At 42.2% G+C, this 17389-nt stretch overlaps 3 protein-coding genes and 1 long non-coding RNA gene across 4 annotated transcripts; 2 read left to right on the top strand and 2 right to left on the bottom strand.

Annotated features, from left to right (window-relative positions):
- Nucleotides 1–617: 617 nt before the first annotated feature.
- Nucleotides 618–3955, bottom strand: LOC309697150. The gene is made up of 3 exons (XR_014273759.1): nucleotides 3925–3955; nucleotides 1799–2228; nucleotides 618–1520 (listed from the first exon to the last, which is right to left on the bottom strand). It is a non-coding gene; the product is annotated as an uncharacterized lncRNA (long non-coding RNA).
- On the top strand, nucleotides 3929–5353 carry LOC309697148 (transcription factor HES-5-like). The gene is made up of 2 exons (XM_082518829.1): nucleotides 3929–4094; nucleotides 4212–5353. The coding sequence occupies exons 1-2, from the start codon at nucleotides 3933–3935 to the stop codon at nucleotides 4650–4652; spliced, it is 603 nt and encodes a 200-aa protein (XP_082374955.1). The 5' UTR covers nucleotides 3929–3932; the 3' UTR covers nucleotides 4653–5353.
- Nucleotides 5354–9522: 4169 nt separating this feature from the next.
- her12 (hairy-related 12) lies at nucleotides 9523–10595 on the top strand. Its single transcript, XM_082518830.1, has 2 exons — nucleotides 9523–9632; nucleotides 9717–10595. Exons 1-2 carry the CDS (start codon nucleotides 9564–9566, stop codon nucleotides 10122–10124), a joined length of 477 nt encoding a protein of 158 aa, XP_082374956.1. The 5' UTR covers nucleotides 9523–9563; the 3' UTR covers nucleotides 10125–10595.
- A 2357-nt stretch (nucleotides 10596–12952) lies between these two features.
- Nucleotides 12953–16710, bottom strand: tas1r1 (taste receptor, type 1, member 1; the record flags this gene model as incomplete). The annotated part of the gene is made up of 6 exons (XM_082517534.1): nucleotides 12953–13875; nucleotides 14521–14641; nucleotides 14934–15152; nucleotides 15235–15993; nucleotides 16092–16419; nucleotides 16529–16710. 6 exons carry the CDS (start codon nucleotides 16708–16710, stop codon nucleotides 12953–12955), a joined length of 2532 nt encoding a protein of 843 aa, XP_082373660.1.
- Between the last annotated feature and the right edge of the window lie 679 nt (nucleotides 16711–17389).

The following is a 17389-nucleotide window of genomic DNA, read 5'->3' on the forward strand; positions in this document are numbered from 1 at the left end:
CTTTTGACAGTGCTCATAACACTGCTGTCTGTAAACATGCACAGAATACAAATGAATTCTAAATAATATGGAAAGTGTAGTTTAAATTGGATCTCATATCTATTGGATTGATTTAGTCTTTGACGGTTTCATTAAAATTAATTTCTTCACATTTTGCTTCAAAGGCGACATTTTCTTAGAACTTCTTTAGGTGGTCTTGAGAAATAGTTCCCCAGGCTCTCTGAAGGTCTGGATCCTGGATGCTTCGAGAAGCCTGGAGAGCTGTTCCTGAAGACTACTTAAAGTATATCACAAGAATGCTCCCTAATAGTTTAGACGAAGAATAGGAAGACTGTTACAACTGCACTGTTTTTCCTCTTTATATATTTGCACATTTCAACTAACTGCTGCACCTACTTCCAAGTTTTTCAAGCATAATGTAAAGAAATGAAGGGTGGCTAGAGACCTTTTGCGCAGCACTTTACATCAATCAGTATACTTTTCATTAAAAATGCAGGCATGTGCGTAGTGGTGTAAGATGGTAAGTCCCCAGTCTGATTACTTCCTCTTTTCATGCACAGAGGGTTAAAACTCCAGAAATGTATTTAAGAACACTTTTATAAAAGTTTGCAGCTTTAAAGCAGAGCTCTGAGAATTTATGGTTGAATAATTGTGGATCACATGTGAAGTGTTGTTGCATTAATGCACACTAGAGGGTGACATTGATTATGACACTAAAGTGCAAGATATGGAAGTCGAACCTTTCGGGGCTCAACACAGAATCATAATTTAATCATTTACATTTTGAAAGTGCCGGAGCAAACAAAATAAAGAAATGTATATATTTAATCCATTTTTTTAGAAAACAAAACAAGCAGCACATGATGGGAAAACATGTCATTTTACTTAAAATTGCACAGGAAAGCACATTGCACTTTTCACTTATGGCTTTCAGCAACAAATTTTATACATGACTGACAATATCTTAAACATTTACAAAATATGCATTGGCATAAAATTAACTTTTACCCTTTATACAAAGGAATATGACTTTCAGTTTAATAAAACTGTAATAACATGATCTTAAAGTTCTAAGAAGTACTTAGATTTAAGGCATAACATGCACAGTTCTAGGGCCTGTGCAATGACCAATAGGATCACGGTGCAGGTAGTCACAGTTAATGAGAACTCCCATCTTTTCCACCATTTGTGCTTAAGAAGACATTTGGAGAAAAAAGTTTATAAAAATGCCTAGATTTTGTTTTCCTCTTCGTATTTCAACCCTCTTTCGGTGCACTTCTTACTGGCAACACAAAGGCGACACATCCTCAGAAGGTGAGGGGAACAGCCTCATGGCCTCTCTGGAGGATTTGGTGTAGCCATTATGGAAAATGAAGGCCTTCTTCACTGTGAAAAAGGAGACAGTTTTGTCCCACACGTCAGAGCTGCTCATTCCAGTGCTTAGATGGCTCTCTAACGTGGAGCGGAGCCTCACTGCTCTGTCTGTGCACTTCCTTTCCAAAATCATCATCTTACACAGGCTGTGGAAGGAGATGGAGAAACATCAAATTAATGGTAGATGCAGAGAATTGGGTTGTTTCCAGGAGAAAATACCAGCATGCTTAAATATTGACGGCACATGTAGAAATGGTTTTGGTAACATTCATTCAACATAAAAAAAAAAAAAAAAAAGGAAAAACTTTCAATCACTTTTGAGTCAAATTCACAGATAGTGGAAGAAACATTGCTGTGATGCCTGTTCAAAACTAGGATCAAGCCTAGGATGATCTACAATGAAGTTTCTTGTATTCGAGCTTACGTTGTGTGTTGATCCCTCATGGCGAATATGCAGTCGGATGGCGTCCCGTGAGTCCAGGCCCGTGTGGGTTACAAGAAAACGTTCAGGGTTATGATTTTACCCACAGAGACCTCCCTCATTTATATACTTATGCCAACTTTCCCACTGATTTAATGTGATGTTGGTTCTCACAGTGTTTGGCCAATCACAAAGCAGCATTATGACAATAGGATGTGAATGAATTAGTTGAATTCATTGGGGTACAATGGCCCCAATCCAAACAAACAGGTGGGAGGGGCCCATTGCTTGCCCCTTGTTGAGGGAGATTTCCTTGTTGTTGTATCCACTGGGATGATATGTGGTGGGAACGTGGAGGACAACATCTGTCTGAGGACGTTCTTCCTGGAGGAGAAAGACGTCCATTGGTGGGCAGAGTTTCCAGATAGGCAACCTAAATATTTAGATACATTTTTGGAAATGTGATCTATGTGAGGGCAACAAAAAGCATCATCACAGACTGGATCTGCATCTAAGTGTTGTTAGTACCTGTTATATTAGTCTTTAATATAGAATAATCCCTTTTCTGTTGCAACAAGCTGAGAAAGTGAAGTGGTTTTCACTTTTTTCTCAATTTCTTAAACTTTTCGTGTCAAACAGTGTAAGAGTTTTGCACCTTTTTATTCACAGATTCTTAAAAAAAGTTCATCATCCTATCCAGAAAGTTTCCCACCCTCCACACACACACTCCCTATTCTTCTTATTTAACTTTCTGTCTCTATTTCAGCCTCTCCAATTCTCACGGTAAACATCTCCCGCGCTTGATCGGCCGACAATGGCATACAATCCATCCAGATGGTGTGCCTGGAAGCCCTGTTGACAGCCCTGTTTTCCTGGGTGTGTGCGTGCATGTGTTGTTAGTGGGGCTTGAAGGGGGGGTTGGTCACTCAATCTTTGTGCAATGGGGCACACTTCCTTTGTGCAGGCGGCCTCAGAGTCATTAAACACTGAAGTGTGGGAAGCCTGGGACCACAGCGGCTCCCACGTTCCACACAGGCAGGAAGGGAGCGTGTGACTGAGACGTGGCCAGCGGCATGCAGGTCAGCCAGCTGTGTGGGTGTGTGAGTGTGTGTGTGGGGTAGGGAAAGTGAATGAGAGTGTGGCTGTCTGCATGAGTTTGTGGGGGGTTGCCTGATGTGTCAGCATGTGCTGGGAGCGTGAAAGCTTAAAGCTGAAGCACTTTACAATTCACACACAGCTCTAATCACGTTCATCAGATTAAAGCTGACAAACTGATAACCAAACGTGTCGCTAATGAGTTATAACAGGCAAATTTTGAATGGCAGTACTTTTTTGTAACTGAGAGAGTACACTTTGCATCAGCTCTACAGTCTTTAGATGTCACACAAATCTCTATGAAAATGCTTGAGATTGGTGAACGTAATGAAAATTAGCTGCGATTAATCACTAATACTTCAGCTTCATCAGGGCTGGATATTGTGAGAGTAATTTGGTCAGATTATACAGCTGTCTCTCAAGAATTGTACTAAACCTTGAATGAGGAAACACCTTATAAACATATAACAGTTTAATCAGATTATCTGAAAAAAGGGTTAAATATTCATAGTCTAAATATTCTCTTTTCTTTTTCAGCTGAATAGGTTTGAGTTGCAAATCTGTTGCTTTCTTTCTCTTTGAATCTTTGAGGAACCTCAACCTGTTGCACAGCTCTGAAAGTCTGCCATTTCACACTGGTGGAAGTGGCTGCATGTTGGTCTTTCTCTAATGCTTGGCCCTCTGTAACACCCACGTGTGCCTGGTGGCAGAGGCACTTTGTCTTCAATTACGTGGCGGTGAAGATGACATGAGACAGCGGCATGCTTCCCTCTGGGGTCACCACTTTCCCATATCAGCACAAGCACCGGGTCAGTCTCCCATCTACCCCCACTCAGCCCCCCTCCCTCTGCCCACTCCACCCCGGGCTTTCTCTTGCAGTCTATTCCTCCACCTGCTCCCCAGAGACACACTCATTGTCCCCACGGCTATAAACACTTCATTGAGCATGTGGCAGCCCTGCTTTCCTCAAAGCCCTTCCCAGCACTCCCATTGGCCCGGGGACTGTGAGAAACTCCATCAAGCCTAAGACTCACACATTCATATGGAGATTTGGGTGTATAAATACAGGGCAGTGGCAGAGGAGAGGAGAACGCAGCTCAGATCCAACCAGCTCTTCAACCCGAGTAGAGACCCTGACTCCACAGCAATGGCTCCCTCTGTTTTTGGACAAGCAAACAAGGAACACCTGACCCCTGCTCACAAGGTAAATACTTTTTTCAGAAAAGTCTCATAACTGGATTTGTGTTGGTACAAATAATTCAATTAAAAGCAATGTTCAATTTGATTAAAATACCTTTTTTTTTCTCCTTCTTTTCTTCAGCTGAGAAAGCCAATGGTAGAGAAACTACGCAGAGACCGCATCAACACCAGCATCGAGCAGCTGAAATCCCTGCTGGGGCCCGAGTTCCTCAGGCAGCAGCCTGACTCCAAGCAGGAGAAGGCTGACATCCTGGAGATGGCTGTGTCATATCTGAGAAACTGGCACCAGCAGCAGAAGCAGGCCGGCTTGACCTCTAGCCCGATGGTGGCTAGCGACGGTTACTCCCACTGCGTGCAGGAGGCTGTCAGCTTCCTGTCCCACTGCCAGGTCCAGACTCAAGCCCACAGGCTGCTACTCAGCCACTTTCACGGCCTGCAGGCGTCCAGCGGGACCAGTCACAGTCCCTGCAACCTCCCCTCCCCTCCTGGCTCCCCACTCCATCAGGTCAGCTCCAGCAAGGGCGTAAGCCAGGTCAGCTGTGCTCTGTGGAGGCCCTGGTAACATGGAGGCGGGATCACCTGTGAACCGAGAGAGAACTACGTCTGTGAACGTCATGGACAGAGAGTTAAGGACTTATAGAGAAGTCTGCTTTCTTCTGCTTTAGCAGAAGATTCAATACTGTCAAGTGTTTTATTTTGTGGTGAAATCAGCACGATGTGCCGGTACCCCTTTGGAAGGACTGAAATGATTTAGTGTATTATATATGATACACGCTTTATTATTTGGAGTGCTCATTCTGTGAATGCGTTAATTGTCCCTGTGGGAAAACTGCTCCTGACTTTTTGTTTGTTTTGCAAACATCATTGAATTATATTAACCACGTTGGTTTGAAACTATTTAAGTGTCCGAGACACTGATCGATGTGTTTACTGTTTGTCCCTGATGCTGAGTGTCACTGATTGACGTGTTTCATCAGTTTGCTGTTGATGAATCAAAAACAAGCCATAGAGAGATCCCATGGATCCATCTGTACTGTAAATCTTATAACGATTATACTTTGTTCTATTTGTAACCATCATTTGGCCTGTGTATGAAGGATACTGATACTGTAACCATTACCTATCCACTTGTAATGTTCATAATGGATTTTTAAAATCTTCATAACAATGCCTTTTATAAAGGCCTTTTGCGCTGATATCAATCTTTGTAAAAAAGAATCTGATTTATTGCTTCCTTGAGGAGTTTGATATTGAAAAAAAATAAATGAGAAACTTCTGATGAAGTTCTGCAAATATAAGTAATCGCAATGTGCTTTCTTTTAAAGAAAACTACAGTGCTAAATATGTCTTGACTTATTACTGATTGATTCATTTCTGTACACTAGAGTGAGAGACAGAGAAGGGAGCTGGTGGAGTGGGGGACTAAAAACTTAAATCCAGTCAGAACTGACAGCAGCTTTAGTTCAGTGTAAGAATTGAGCTCTGGTTCTTGTAAAGATTCATTAGGTTAGTGCTAAATATTTGGTGGTTTGATCACCATTTATGCATCTATGGCTCCAGTAATTAGTCACTTACATCACTACAAACCTTCTAAACATTGTAAAGACTTAGGAAATGGGGAAAATAAAATGGCGATATAACAGAAACTCCAACTAGACGCAAGTTTTCACCATTTAAAGAGTGTTGCCGATTAAAATGTACAAGTCTGTCTTTTTTTCTTGCCATAGTGCCAGGTGTATAATACATCTGTTTGCACAGGTCTGGTGGAGCTGAATGGTGGCACTCTACAAGTGCTTAAATTAAATTATAATTCTTACAAAATGACTACATTTTCAAGTCAGTTTAAGTGACAGTAATTTGAGCAGAATGCAACTAAAGAGTTTGAATCGTTAATGTTAATTTACTGATTCAGGAGAGTGTCTTGTTTAGCTAAATTTTGATTTGAGATTTACCACAGGTATCATTAACATGTCATCTTATCCGACCTGGTAATCATCAACAGGTGCTTAAAAAAAAAAAATCAAAAATCAGTATGTAGACGCCCCAGCAGGCCACATATGCCGCTTTTCTCTGTTGTGATTGTCTTGGTATGTTGTGCAGTGCTTGAGTTATCTCTCAAGTGCCACAAAAGTCTTTCACAATTATTTGTGTGCGCTGAAGTTGTGGAGAATGTGGGACTTTCTCAGGGTCTAGTTTGCCAGGCCAGATGGTCTGGCTGAAGCTGCCCCCCCCCCTTCAACAGGAGATCAAACACCATAGCTAATGTGATGTGTAACAAGACACACTTCTATTGTTCCCATCTTGGGACCAGTGAATAGGCGCAGAGTGTGGGAAACGGGAGATACCACACTCACAGAGAGATGGCTGACGGGAAGCAGCTCTGTGCCGCCGCAGGTCTGAGCAATGGCCGAGACTTTATGGCATGAATTCAGCGCTCTCAGGCGGCTGGTGGGAGGGGGACTCGTCTTCCCACACACTTGTAGACAAAGACCCCCGGCAGCCATGTAGTGCACACCAACTTCCAAAGGAGGAGAACTTCGCACTGACATGATGACAAAGAGAAAAAAAGAGATTTAAAAAGCGCTGGGCTCATTGAAAGTTACTGGATTTTTTTTGATTTTTCAGTAATGACAACAGTTTTAAGTAGTACTGCTGATATGGGCCACACAGATGTAAGAGGAGAAAGAGAGAGAAAAAAAACAGGGCTCCATTACAGTGAATTTTAATTATCTCATTACCTCCAGAGATCCGAGATTTCCTTTTTTACCTGCTTTAATCTCTCTCATATCAGATTTATTGTGAATTATTGTTCAATACCTGTAGCACTTTTTGAGCATTTTCTACTGTGCCGATGCTGCTTTTACATGACTTGTGGTGGGGATGCTGCCACTGACTGGACTCACTGCTGTACAAAAGTCTTGAGACTCTCCTCATTTATTTATTTTAGATTTTTCTATGAAAATGGGAAATATGGGCATTGAAAAATGTGCAAGAAAAAATGGAAATATAGTGTATAAGACAAAAACAGACAATTGTATAATCTAGTGAGTTCCAATATTTGGTGTGACAACACAGCCTGAACTTTTCTGTGTTCATAACTTCATCAGTTTTGACAAGCTCTCAAACACCACCACCTGACTGCACAGATGGCTGTATGCTCACCCAGCTTTACCCCTCTCCTTACCTCCTCTGTACACATTGATCATGACTCAAACTATAAATGTCGACTTTGAATTCATCACTCTACCAGACCTGTTGTGTCTGACTTTCAGTCCAGTTCTGGTGTAATTTTTCATACCTCAGCCTTCTCTCTGTTTCCCCTCTTTATGACCAACCTTCCACTGAGACCACTTCTGATGAGGCTTATGAATAGTAGATGAATCAACTGAAGGGACAGATACATCCATCAGATCTGGTGTTAAAGCTTTTCTTAAATTTTTCCTATTTCTTAAAGACATGACTTTCAGATACTGTACACCTGATGTAAATAGATGTAAAGACACTGCAGAGACACACTTCAAAATGGGCAGAGATATGCCAAGTTGGCTACTAAGACGTCTTTGGGAATCACCTTGTTCGTGTAAATATACTATTTTATGACTCTCAAGCTGTGTTATTTTTAGCAATTTTCATACATTTCAATAAAGAAGTAGGTTTAAATTATATTATATTATATGTTTTTGCAACAGGCTCCTAGTAACAAAGTGCCTATGTGTTGTGCCAGTGTTGTGTCTTTTATGTGTAGACACAACACTGGTTCATCACTTGAATTAGGGGCCTTTTTATTATTGAATGACTCATAGTTTAGCTTAACAAACAAACAAGAATCAAAAACAAAATTGGTTACAAAGATGCACGTCCCAAAACCTTCAGAGAGCCTGGAGAACTATTGACACTTTGAAATATTACAAAGGAAAGGTCTGGCTCCTCGGAAGCAAAGTCTAAAGAAATCAAGGGGCGGCCCAAGACTTTTAACAGTACTGCATCTCTGCAGTTCTTCCTTTGTGATGAAACCTTTAGTTCTTCTATCAGCACTATACATGGGTAACTGAAAGCACAGACCAAAACCTCCATACAGACAGGCAGTGAAGCCAGTTGACTTGATTTTTCCCAGATGGACCAGGACACAGAGTTTCTGTTTGAGCTGCAACAAAAGATCAATTAACATTCCTCGGAGCGTGGAGGAGCGGCATGGCTTTTGGAGCCCATTTAGCCTGATGTTGGGGGCTGGTGGGAAACTGGGGAGATGGGACTACTCACACTGCGCCCACAAGGCCAGCTTCACATCTGGGGCCAGCCAATGATGGAGGCCCTCAGAGGCACACTGCCAGCCCCGCTCATAATGCCATTAACTTGACACTAATTTGACACAGTTCATTTACAGCAGAGTCTGCAGACCCTCGGGGGAAGCGAGGCAAGGACTTTTGACTAAAGGCTGCCAACAATTTTTCAAAAGAAGTCATGACCAGTAATAAAGATATCTGCAAAATATGCTAAATTTATTAGTTTCGTAATAAATTCATGACTCGGTGACTCTCTCCAGCAGGGTGGCACTTTTGGGTCTTTCTTTGTTTGTCTTTCTATATGGGGGCAAATATAAACATGGCTAATATGCGCTCCCGCCCCTGTTTGTCTTTAATAAGAGGAACAAGAGGCTGAGTAAACGCCTCACGCTGTGCGTCAACACAAGCGCAAAAAAAATCGCTTGTTGGGCATTTTGAAGCGCACGCGTTGGTCGGCCCGGCTCGGGCCAGACAACTTACGCCACTCACCTCCTTTCACACCTGGGTCGTCTGTAGCTTTGAATATGCGCGAGATACACTGCTGAAGCTTTCCCTCACTCGCGATCCCCGTGGGAAACCTTAATGTCAAGGCTTGAGTGGGGCGGAGTTGGAAAAGCAACAGGTGGTAGACGAATAAGTTTCATCTAAGACTTCTTTGATTGTCCTGTCCTCAACTTTGATGGGACTGCCTGGAGTCATACCCGAGGCCTTTATTATTCCAAAAACAACATTTTCTGTCCTCTCCACACTTTGCTATCTGAGCAGTAAAGTGCTCAAGTGTTCTTTGAAGGGGCATTTATATTGTTTTATTGCAGTAACTCATTTGGTCCTTAACTGCAGTCACCCCCTCCCCCTGGAGAGATTCTCTCTTTTGTGTATTTTACTCCCTCTGATCAGAATTAAAAAACAGAAAAAAAATCTGATCAATCCAGCTGATGTAAATTCGGAGATAGCACTTCTGATTAACTCTTAATTGCCTGTTGCTTATCTTGGGAAACATGCCCAGCAGAGATAAATGCTCTCTGAGTTATTGACATCTCCTCCATTGTTGTTGTTGGGAGTCCCACTGGTCAGAGTGTGGGAACCCCAGCCCTGCCTCAGCCACATGACTTTGTTATGCTAATCTCCCAGTATAAAATGAGGAGCGGCTCCTCCAGAGACATCACTGCTCACTTCACCTCTGCAGAGACATGGCTCCTTACTCAACAAACTACTCCTCTGTTCACCACATCAGGATCTCTGAGAAAGATAACATTAAAGTGAGTACCACAGGAGATTTTTAGATTGGCTTGTGCATTGCTGACTTGAAATGTGAACTTACTTGTCTGCCTTCTCTTTCTCAGATGAGGAAACCCATTGTGGAGAAAATGCGCAGGGATCGCATCAACAGCTGCATCGAGCAGCTGAAAGTCATTCTGGAGAAGGAGTTTCACAAGCAAGAGCCCAACTCCAAGCTAGAGAAGGCTGACATCTTGGAGATGACTGTGAGCTTCCTGAGGCAGCAGCTGCAGACAGGCCTCTGTCAGAGTGACTACAACCAGGCCTACTCTCAGTGTTGGAGGGACCCTGTGCACTTCCTTTCAGCTGGCTCAGAGGCTTCTCTCGCCCCTCTGCAGGGACTCCAGCAGCAGCAAGACCAGAAACTCCTTCAAGCCCAGACAGCCAGCAGCTCCTCCCCAGTCTGCTTCACACTCAGGCCCACCACAGTGCAGGACAGCGGGAGCAGAGGCCCCGTGTGGAGGCCTTGGTAGAGGCAGAGACTGAGACATGAGGGGTGCTGAACTCTCCCTCACTATGTAGGAAATATATTTTTCCAGCCTGCTCATTCCTGATGGGTTTCCTTAGCGTCTCATCACATTGATGGACAAGTAAAAGCACCGGCTGTCACGTAGCTGAAGATCCCGCTGTGACTCTTAATACGTACTTTCCCTTTGCGTTTAAAGCTGGAGGTTGATTTTGATTTTGAGTATTGATAGTTTTGTTGTTTACTCCAGTGGAGTTTTATCTTTGGACTACTCGATGTTACTGTATATGTGTCTGCCATACTGTGTTTATGGACAGCTGCTGTGGAGAATATTTCTCATCTGTTTTGATGTATCTATGCCAAACTCGATGTGTCAGTATGATTACAAAGCGTGTGTTTTGCGTGTAGATGGGTTTACATTTTTAACATGTTGTACTGAGATGTTTATATTGCTGTTCTGCTATTGTGTAAAGGTTCTTAAAACTCATTCCTAACATTTGTACGACAATTAAAAATAAAAAGAAACAATCATTAAAAATGCTTGCTGACTTCTTTTACATTTATATATATTTCATGAAAAAAGTCCACATTGGTACTATATATATATAAAAAAAAATACCACTTTATTTTTGCCTCTTTTAGTGCATTTTTATTTTAACACCTCTTTTCAACAATGAATGTAGGGATGGTCATTAATGGTTTGATCTACAAGGCAACAGATATAAGGATGTTTGGGTCTGTACATATCTAAACAGCAAACTTAAAATGGGTTTTGACAACACTGCTGTACACACATTTTCCTCGTTTGGTTTGTAGATTTCATAATCAGGAAATGTGATAGGATTTCTTTGATTTATGCTAAGCAACGTGAACAGAAAAACACATTAAAAAATCCAGCAAATTGCATCTAGTTGCTGGCATTTGCAGCCAGCATCTTGTCAGTTACACACGACAAGATGTATTTTATTTGCAATGCAAAGGCACAATAAACAATCAGCTGACCTTGGCATGTTAGAAACTAAAGCAGTCCCCCATGTTACTAAGTAAAACAATCACACATTCTCCACAGTGCCCAGATTTATGGCCTACATATTGTATTCACAATTACTCACACGTGTACACATATACTTACTTATAATCAAGTATAGACCGCAATAGCATTTTCCTAGCTTGTGTTTTACTGTAAATTCATGCTTCCAACACTCAGTATTCCTAACAGCACAGTGTAATGCTTGGAAATGAAAAATCAAAGCCACTGTTTGCTGCTACCTCTATTTTATTTTAGTATTTTATCAAATAATTTCTTCCCTAAAATAAAAAAAGGACGCTCATGTTCTTATGTGAACATTTTATGTTAACTGTGGATGATTTTTAGTCTTGGTGGTTTTGTTGTTCAAGCATTTCATTCACATCTCTCTGTTTAAATCTCAGAGGTGCTAACTTTGTTATCTCCCCTCACAGGTTGTGATGTAGTGAAAGGAGGCGTGGTTGGTGATGCATGGAGACGTGGGTGTGTAGGTGAAGCGATCAGATTCATTTTGGATGACACTATCAGCTCTGAAGCTGCTCTTCACTTTATAGCGTGTCATTAGCATGACAAAGGCACGTTAATTAAGCCGTATTGGGGTTTGTGTCAGATGAAGATGTATCAATAACTGACAAGTGAAGCAATCAGAGGCTGGCTCAGTGGAGATAAAACCATTCCAGACTGAGAATGGAGTGCCGTCCATCTCTTATCAGGAGCTGCTGCTTATCTCAGCCTGCATTTACTCTGGGGAACGTGGGCAAAAGCTCCTGATATGCACCCAGGGAATAATTAAACAGGATGCATCATTGCACTGGTGGTGTCAGGGGAAAAGATGCTGAAAGAAAACATGTTATTATAGATTTAATTGCTAGTGTGGAAAAGGCAAATTCTTAGTTTTCACACCACAATGATTTACATAGTTTTTTTGTGCACATTTTTGTCCCTTTGACTTCATGGCAAAATATCATTAATGTGTGGATAGCCACATCCCAAATGAAACCTCGACTCTGCTGGTATTCGGGTGACTTTAATGGTTTGTTGATTTTAGTGTAACGAAAGACAAACACGGCCAAGAGCACAGTGAAACGTTGGCCACAGCAGTTTGCAGGTAGAGGTGTAAACGTGCCTTTGCATGGATTCAAACGGATAGTTTGTATGTTGGGCGATGTTGAAATGAAATTCCTGAATTTTTATTCTCGCGCCTTTTCTTTGTGTACAGACAATAAAACTCCTGCTTGTTCACCCATGGCACACTTCGATTGTTGACCGAGGGTATTAGCCTGTGAGTGGACAGAGAGACTGTGGGAAAGCCAACCTCCGACTCTACTCACACATCTACTGGTCAATAGCGCTGACCTCCCAGCCACAAAAGGCCTTTTCATCTATCCTCTCAAACAACAGCTAACAGCAGCAGCAGTGTGTGTGTGTGTGTGTGTGTGTGTGTGTGTGTGTGTGTGTGTGTGTGTGTGTGTGTGTGTGTGTGAGTGTGAGAGAGAGAGAGAGAGAGACAAAGCAGTTAGGGATTTCTTTGACATGCAATGAGTTGTTGTATCATTCTGCAACTTGCTGTAACAAACTTTTATTCTGTAACCAGCTGCTTTTTGCTATTGACTCACTTGAAACTTGAACTTGACAATTAAATTACACTGAAATTAAATTATAGGACATCTAAGCAAAAGAATGCACAATCTAATAACACACAAATACACTCACAAGATAAACATTGTTTAAATAAAATGCATTTAAAGCTATTATTTTGCGCTGCCTTGAATATAAGTGCTGTTAATGTAATGAAATCACCACACTACTCATTTTTTCATGGTATACATTTGAATACAATTCTGGAAATGTGCAGTTGTGTTCATTTGCGGTCTCAGCACAATAATATAAATTTTGGGTACAAAGTATCCCCCGAGGAAGGCTAGGACACTGAAGAGTGTGGCAAACACTTGTGCGGCCATGGTGAACGAATCTCTGCTGATGAGGTAGAGGGTGAAGAAGCTGATCCAGGAGATCATGTACACCATGAGGCTGAAGGTCACGCACTTGGCCTCGTTGTAATTGGCTGGCAGGTCTTTGCCCATGTAACTGAAAGTGAAGCAGAGAACGCTGACCATGGACACATAAGCAAGTTCAACACCAGAGCCGACCGAGAGGGTCTTGCTGCACTCGAGCACGATGCGATCCTCGTAGAATTCAAGATCCATGGAAGGCCTGGGGGTGTCGAGGGCCACACGGAGCACGGAAATGATCAGCATGATGGCAGACACTAGGAAAATTGTGAACTCTGGCCCGTGTTTTTTTGCCCACTTGTCATAGGCTGGCGGCAGCTTGGATGCAAATTTAAAAATGCAGACAACCTGAAGGGCGCGCATAGTGATGCAGGCCAGGCACACAGTGAAGCTGTCCATGAATAGAGACTGCTTGAAGATGCAGGCCAGAGGCGATGGCTGGCCAAAGTGGCACAAAGAGCTTATGGTGGCTGCAGTCAGGGCTGCCAGCATCAGGAGGCAGGTGCGGCCCCCGGCAGACTTGGCTACGGGTGTGTTCAGGTTGAGCAGGAGGATTATTGCAGTGCCAAAGATCATGAGAAGGCAGGTGGCGAAAAAGAAGAGCAGGGCAATGGAGAGAGGGGCGTCCCATTCCAGCAGCAGGACAGTCCTGTTCAGGCACTGCTCACTGCTCGGGGGCGCCCACTGCTCTGGCAGACACGGCTGGCAAATTACAGGATCTAAGGAAGAGAAAAAGCACAGCTTGAAGAAAACCTGGGATATAAAAGCTGGACAGCAGTTGTGTCCACTGTTGGTTGAGCTCAGATTCACCAGCCCAAGTCTGAAACTTAAAGTCAAACACACAGCATTTGCTGGAAATCATATAATATGTGATTTGTTATTATTCAACATTGTGGCCCTTGTTTGGTTTTTTTCAGGTCGTTTGGCTCCAGCGTCAGAATGTGCATTCAGCACCACCTATTGGACAATTTTACACACAACAATGTAATGGCGCTCTGTTGCAACGTGGATCACTTTGTTCACTGGAAGAAATCTTAAATAGCTGAACTCTATATTGAGTTCTGGAGCACAACAACTTAACTTTTATTTCTTGGATATCTTTATGATTTTGGGGGATTTGTATTTGCATTACATACAATCAGCACCTCTGACGATGCCGATAAACGACACATATTTATTACTGGCTTTTATAATAAAAAGATAGATTTTATATAATCTTTGTTATCAGATCATAAAATCTCAGATTCACTTTTCAGTCTCATTTTGCTACATAGAGATAATATGTGATCAAGGAAACCCTTTTCCACCGCCCGCCTCTCTGTTTTCTATTTATCTCTGCTCCTTTTTCCTTTTTCTTTGTTTACCACTTTTATTGAGGAATGTGGCAGCAGGACAGGCCTGGCAGTCGAAGCAGCACTTATGCTGCCCTGTCAGCAACTTCTTGTGGCCAGTTGGGCAGGGTGGTGAACAGATGGACAGTGGCACCTATACACAGTCAAAGAAAAAGACATATTATAGATTAGCTTTTATTTAAACAGGTCATCTCTAATAGATCTAGCTCTTGGTTGGAAGGGAGAGCAGAGAATAACAGAAGAAATAAATGCTATACAACAGATGCACATAAACCACAACATCAAAAGCATATTTGTTTAACCTTTTTAAATGAGAAATGAAAATGATCCTTTTTAGGGTTAGGGTTAATTTTCTGTGGGTCTTTTTGTAATATTTAATTTTTTTTAAAACTATAAAACAAACCCAAACACCATGTTGCTCTTACTGCTCTTGAACCTTCTTTTCCGCACCACTCAATTTGATCTGCATCAATTGTCAGTGTAATTGGGTCTGGGGTAAAGGAGCCCACTACTCTCAGGGACCAGTCAGTGCCCCTCCAAATCCAGGTAACAATATCATATCCTGTGGGTGGATCTCCATTTGCATCAAAGTACACAGAGGTGTTCTCCAGGGAAAATCGCACATGCTTTAGCTGCTGAAAAAGCTGGGGAGGACAGAAAATGAGAATTATGTAAAGAATAAACCCAAATCAAACCAAACCAAAACATCAGTTTAAATCAACTCACCTCCCATGGATGCACGGTTCTCTTGTTGCACTTTTCGGCATCACAACCAAGTGTAGTGTGCAGAGCATGAGCCAAAGCATACACAGCTTTATACACATTGAAGGCAGAGGCGATGTCATATTCCTCCAGAGAGTAATTATTTCTGGCGAGGCTGTACAGGTCTGTGCTCTGTAGGCAGTCATTTCCATAGCTCATGGTAACATTAGCGTTGGCGCGTTGCATTGAAGCCTCGACTATCTTTTTCTCAAACTCCTCAAATCCGGGAATGGATATAGGTTTGACGGCCACACCGATCACAGTACCGATTGTGTTGATTCCACTTATGCCTGATATAAGAGTTGCCACTGACCAGTCCTCCGTCCCGATCCACACTTTATCTGTTATGTTGCGCTCGAGTACAAATGGGAAGAAGCCACTGAGTTTCGTCTTGCTGGAGAAGACCACAATGGTATTGACGTGGGTTGTCAGTATGTTCGTTACCATGTTCCTCATGATCTGGACTGTTTCATCTGTGGCTGAGGGGATGACTCCTTGGTAGGCGATGCAGATGCCGTAGCTGGATGCTTGTTGGGACAGACTCTTCATGGCCTGAAGCCCATAGTCATTGTCACTGCCTAAGAGAGCGATCCAGGTCCAGTTGAAACGAACCAGGAGTTGGATCATAGCAGCTACCTGGTTCTTGTCACTGGAAATTGTGCGGAAAAAAGATGGATAGTATATCTTGTTGCTCAGCTGCTCACTTGATGCTTCATAAGAGATCTACAATGAGCAATGAGCAATGAGTTTCTTTTAAGATGTGAATGTGGAATATAAAATAATTCATGGACACGAGCAAAGACTTCCAAATATTAACTTACCTGTGGTACAAGAGAGGTCCCCAGTAAAGCAGCAGGGGTGAAAGACTTGCTGCTGCTGTCCGGCCCAATCACAGCCACAGCTGTTTGAGCATCACTGGAATTAAGGGCTGTGTTGTTCTGTGCCCCAGGTGTAGAAATGTTCCTGTACTGTTGGTCGAGCAGGTCCAGGGTGGCCAGGATACTGGCCGGTACTGAGCAAATATCGTACATCTGGTAGCCGAGTTTCACTCCTGGTAGGAGAGAAAGCACCCCTGTTTTGCTGTTGATTTCTTCCACAGCAAATCTCATAGCTTGCAACAGATGAAAACCATGTTTGTTGGGCCTGCCTCTGGAGAAGAAAAAAAAGAGTGTTAAGTTTGAAAAAACTGACAATATTAACTGGTCCACAAGTGAAATGCATCTATCAGGTTTCTGTCTAATAAAACAGAAACACTCACTCTCTGCATGGAACCAGAGCAGGCAAACCACTCAGCCCATTAGTATAGAAGAGAGGAAAGAGTCCAGCGAAGGAGAAGTCCCCCTGCAGATACATCCCCTGGCTGTGAGTGGTGTGATCTAGATTCCCATCAGCTGACTGCAGCACTAACCAGCCCAAGGAAAGCAGCACAGTAACAGACATGCTCGTATTTTAGCGTCAGCTTATGCACATCTGCATGTGGAAGCTCAGTGTGTTGTGCAAAAACAGATCAGGAACTCTTCTTAAAAGTGTGGGCTGGCAGAGGGGAGGATTTTCCATTCTTCTGAAAAATGTTTACTGAGTGAAGGTACTTTGCATGTGGAATTTGTTGGTGTCATTAGAGTTTTCCTCCCGTTGAAATGATTTGCATAAATGAAAGTCATGAAGAGGCAGTGATTTTTTCATAAATCTTTGACCACTAACATGGAGTGAGTGCAGATTCACTTTTTAACACATTTATTAGGGCTGATAGTCTTTTCCAATATAAGACTTTGCTTTCAAGGATTTTAAATCTTAATCTTATAGATGATATTGCAATTTCAGTGTGATGTACATACATTACGTACATAGATACAAAGTGAATTTATCAACAAATGAAGGCAACATTACAGGTTTTGGGAGTTAAATGTTAACCTGATGCTGCTGGATACGTTTTGTAAGTACATTTTATGATATTATTTTTGTTAAATTCCACATGATGTGTGTTTAGTAAAAAGCAGCTGCCCATAAAACAGGAAATATCTGTTAAACTTTACATAGAAATAATGTGTCTCAAAAGTGTGTCTGAGTCAGCACAAAAACTAAGAATCTACTTTGAAGAGAAAGTATTTTTCCTTAAAAA

This window comes from Aulonocara stuartgranti (assembly GCF_965226115.1).
Source record: "Aulonocara stuartgranti genome assembly, chromosome: 20".
NCBI lineage: Eukaryota > Metazoa > Chordata > Actinopteri > Cichliformes > Cichlidae > Aulonocara > Aulonocara stuartgranti.

What these genes read in the sequence shown, in the direction of transcription:
- LOC309697148 (XM_082518829.1), top strand. Translation starts at nt 3,933, where the DNA reads ATGGAGATTTGGGTGTATAAATACAGGGCAGTGGCAGAGGAGAGGAGA. An exon ending in ACCTGACCCCTGCTCACAAG is followed by an intron (nt 4,095 to 4,211) that starts GTAAATACTTTT and finishes TCTTTTCTTCAG; the next exon opens with CTGAGAAAGCCAATGGTAGA.
- her12 (XM_082518830.1), top strand. Translation starts at nt 9,564, where the DNA reads ATGGCTCCTTACTCAACAAACTACTCCTCTGTTCACCACATCAGGATC. An exon ending in CTGAGAAAGATAACATTAAA is followed by an intron (nt 9,633 to 9,716) that starts GTGAGTACCACA and finishes TCTCTTTCTCAG; the next exon opens with ATGAGGAAACCCATTGTGGA.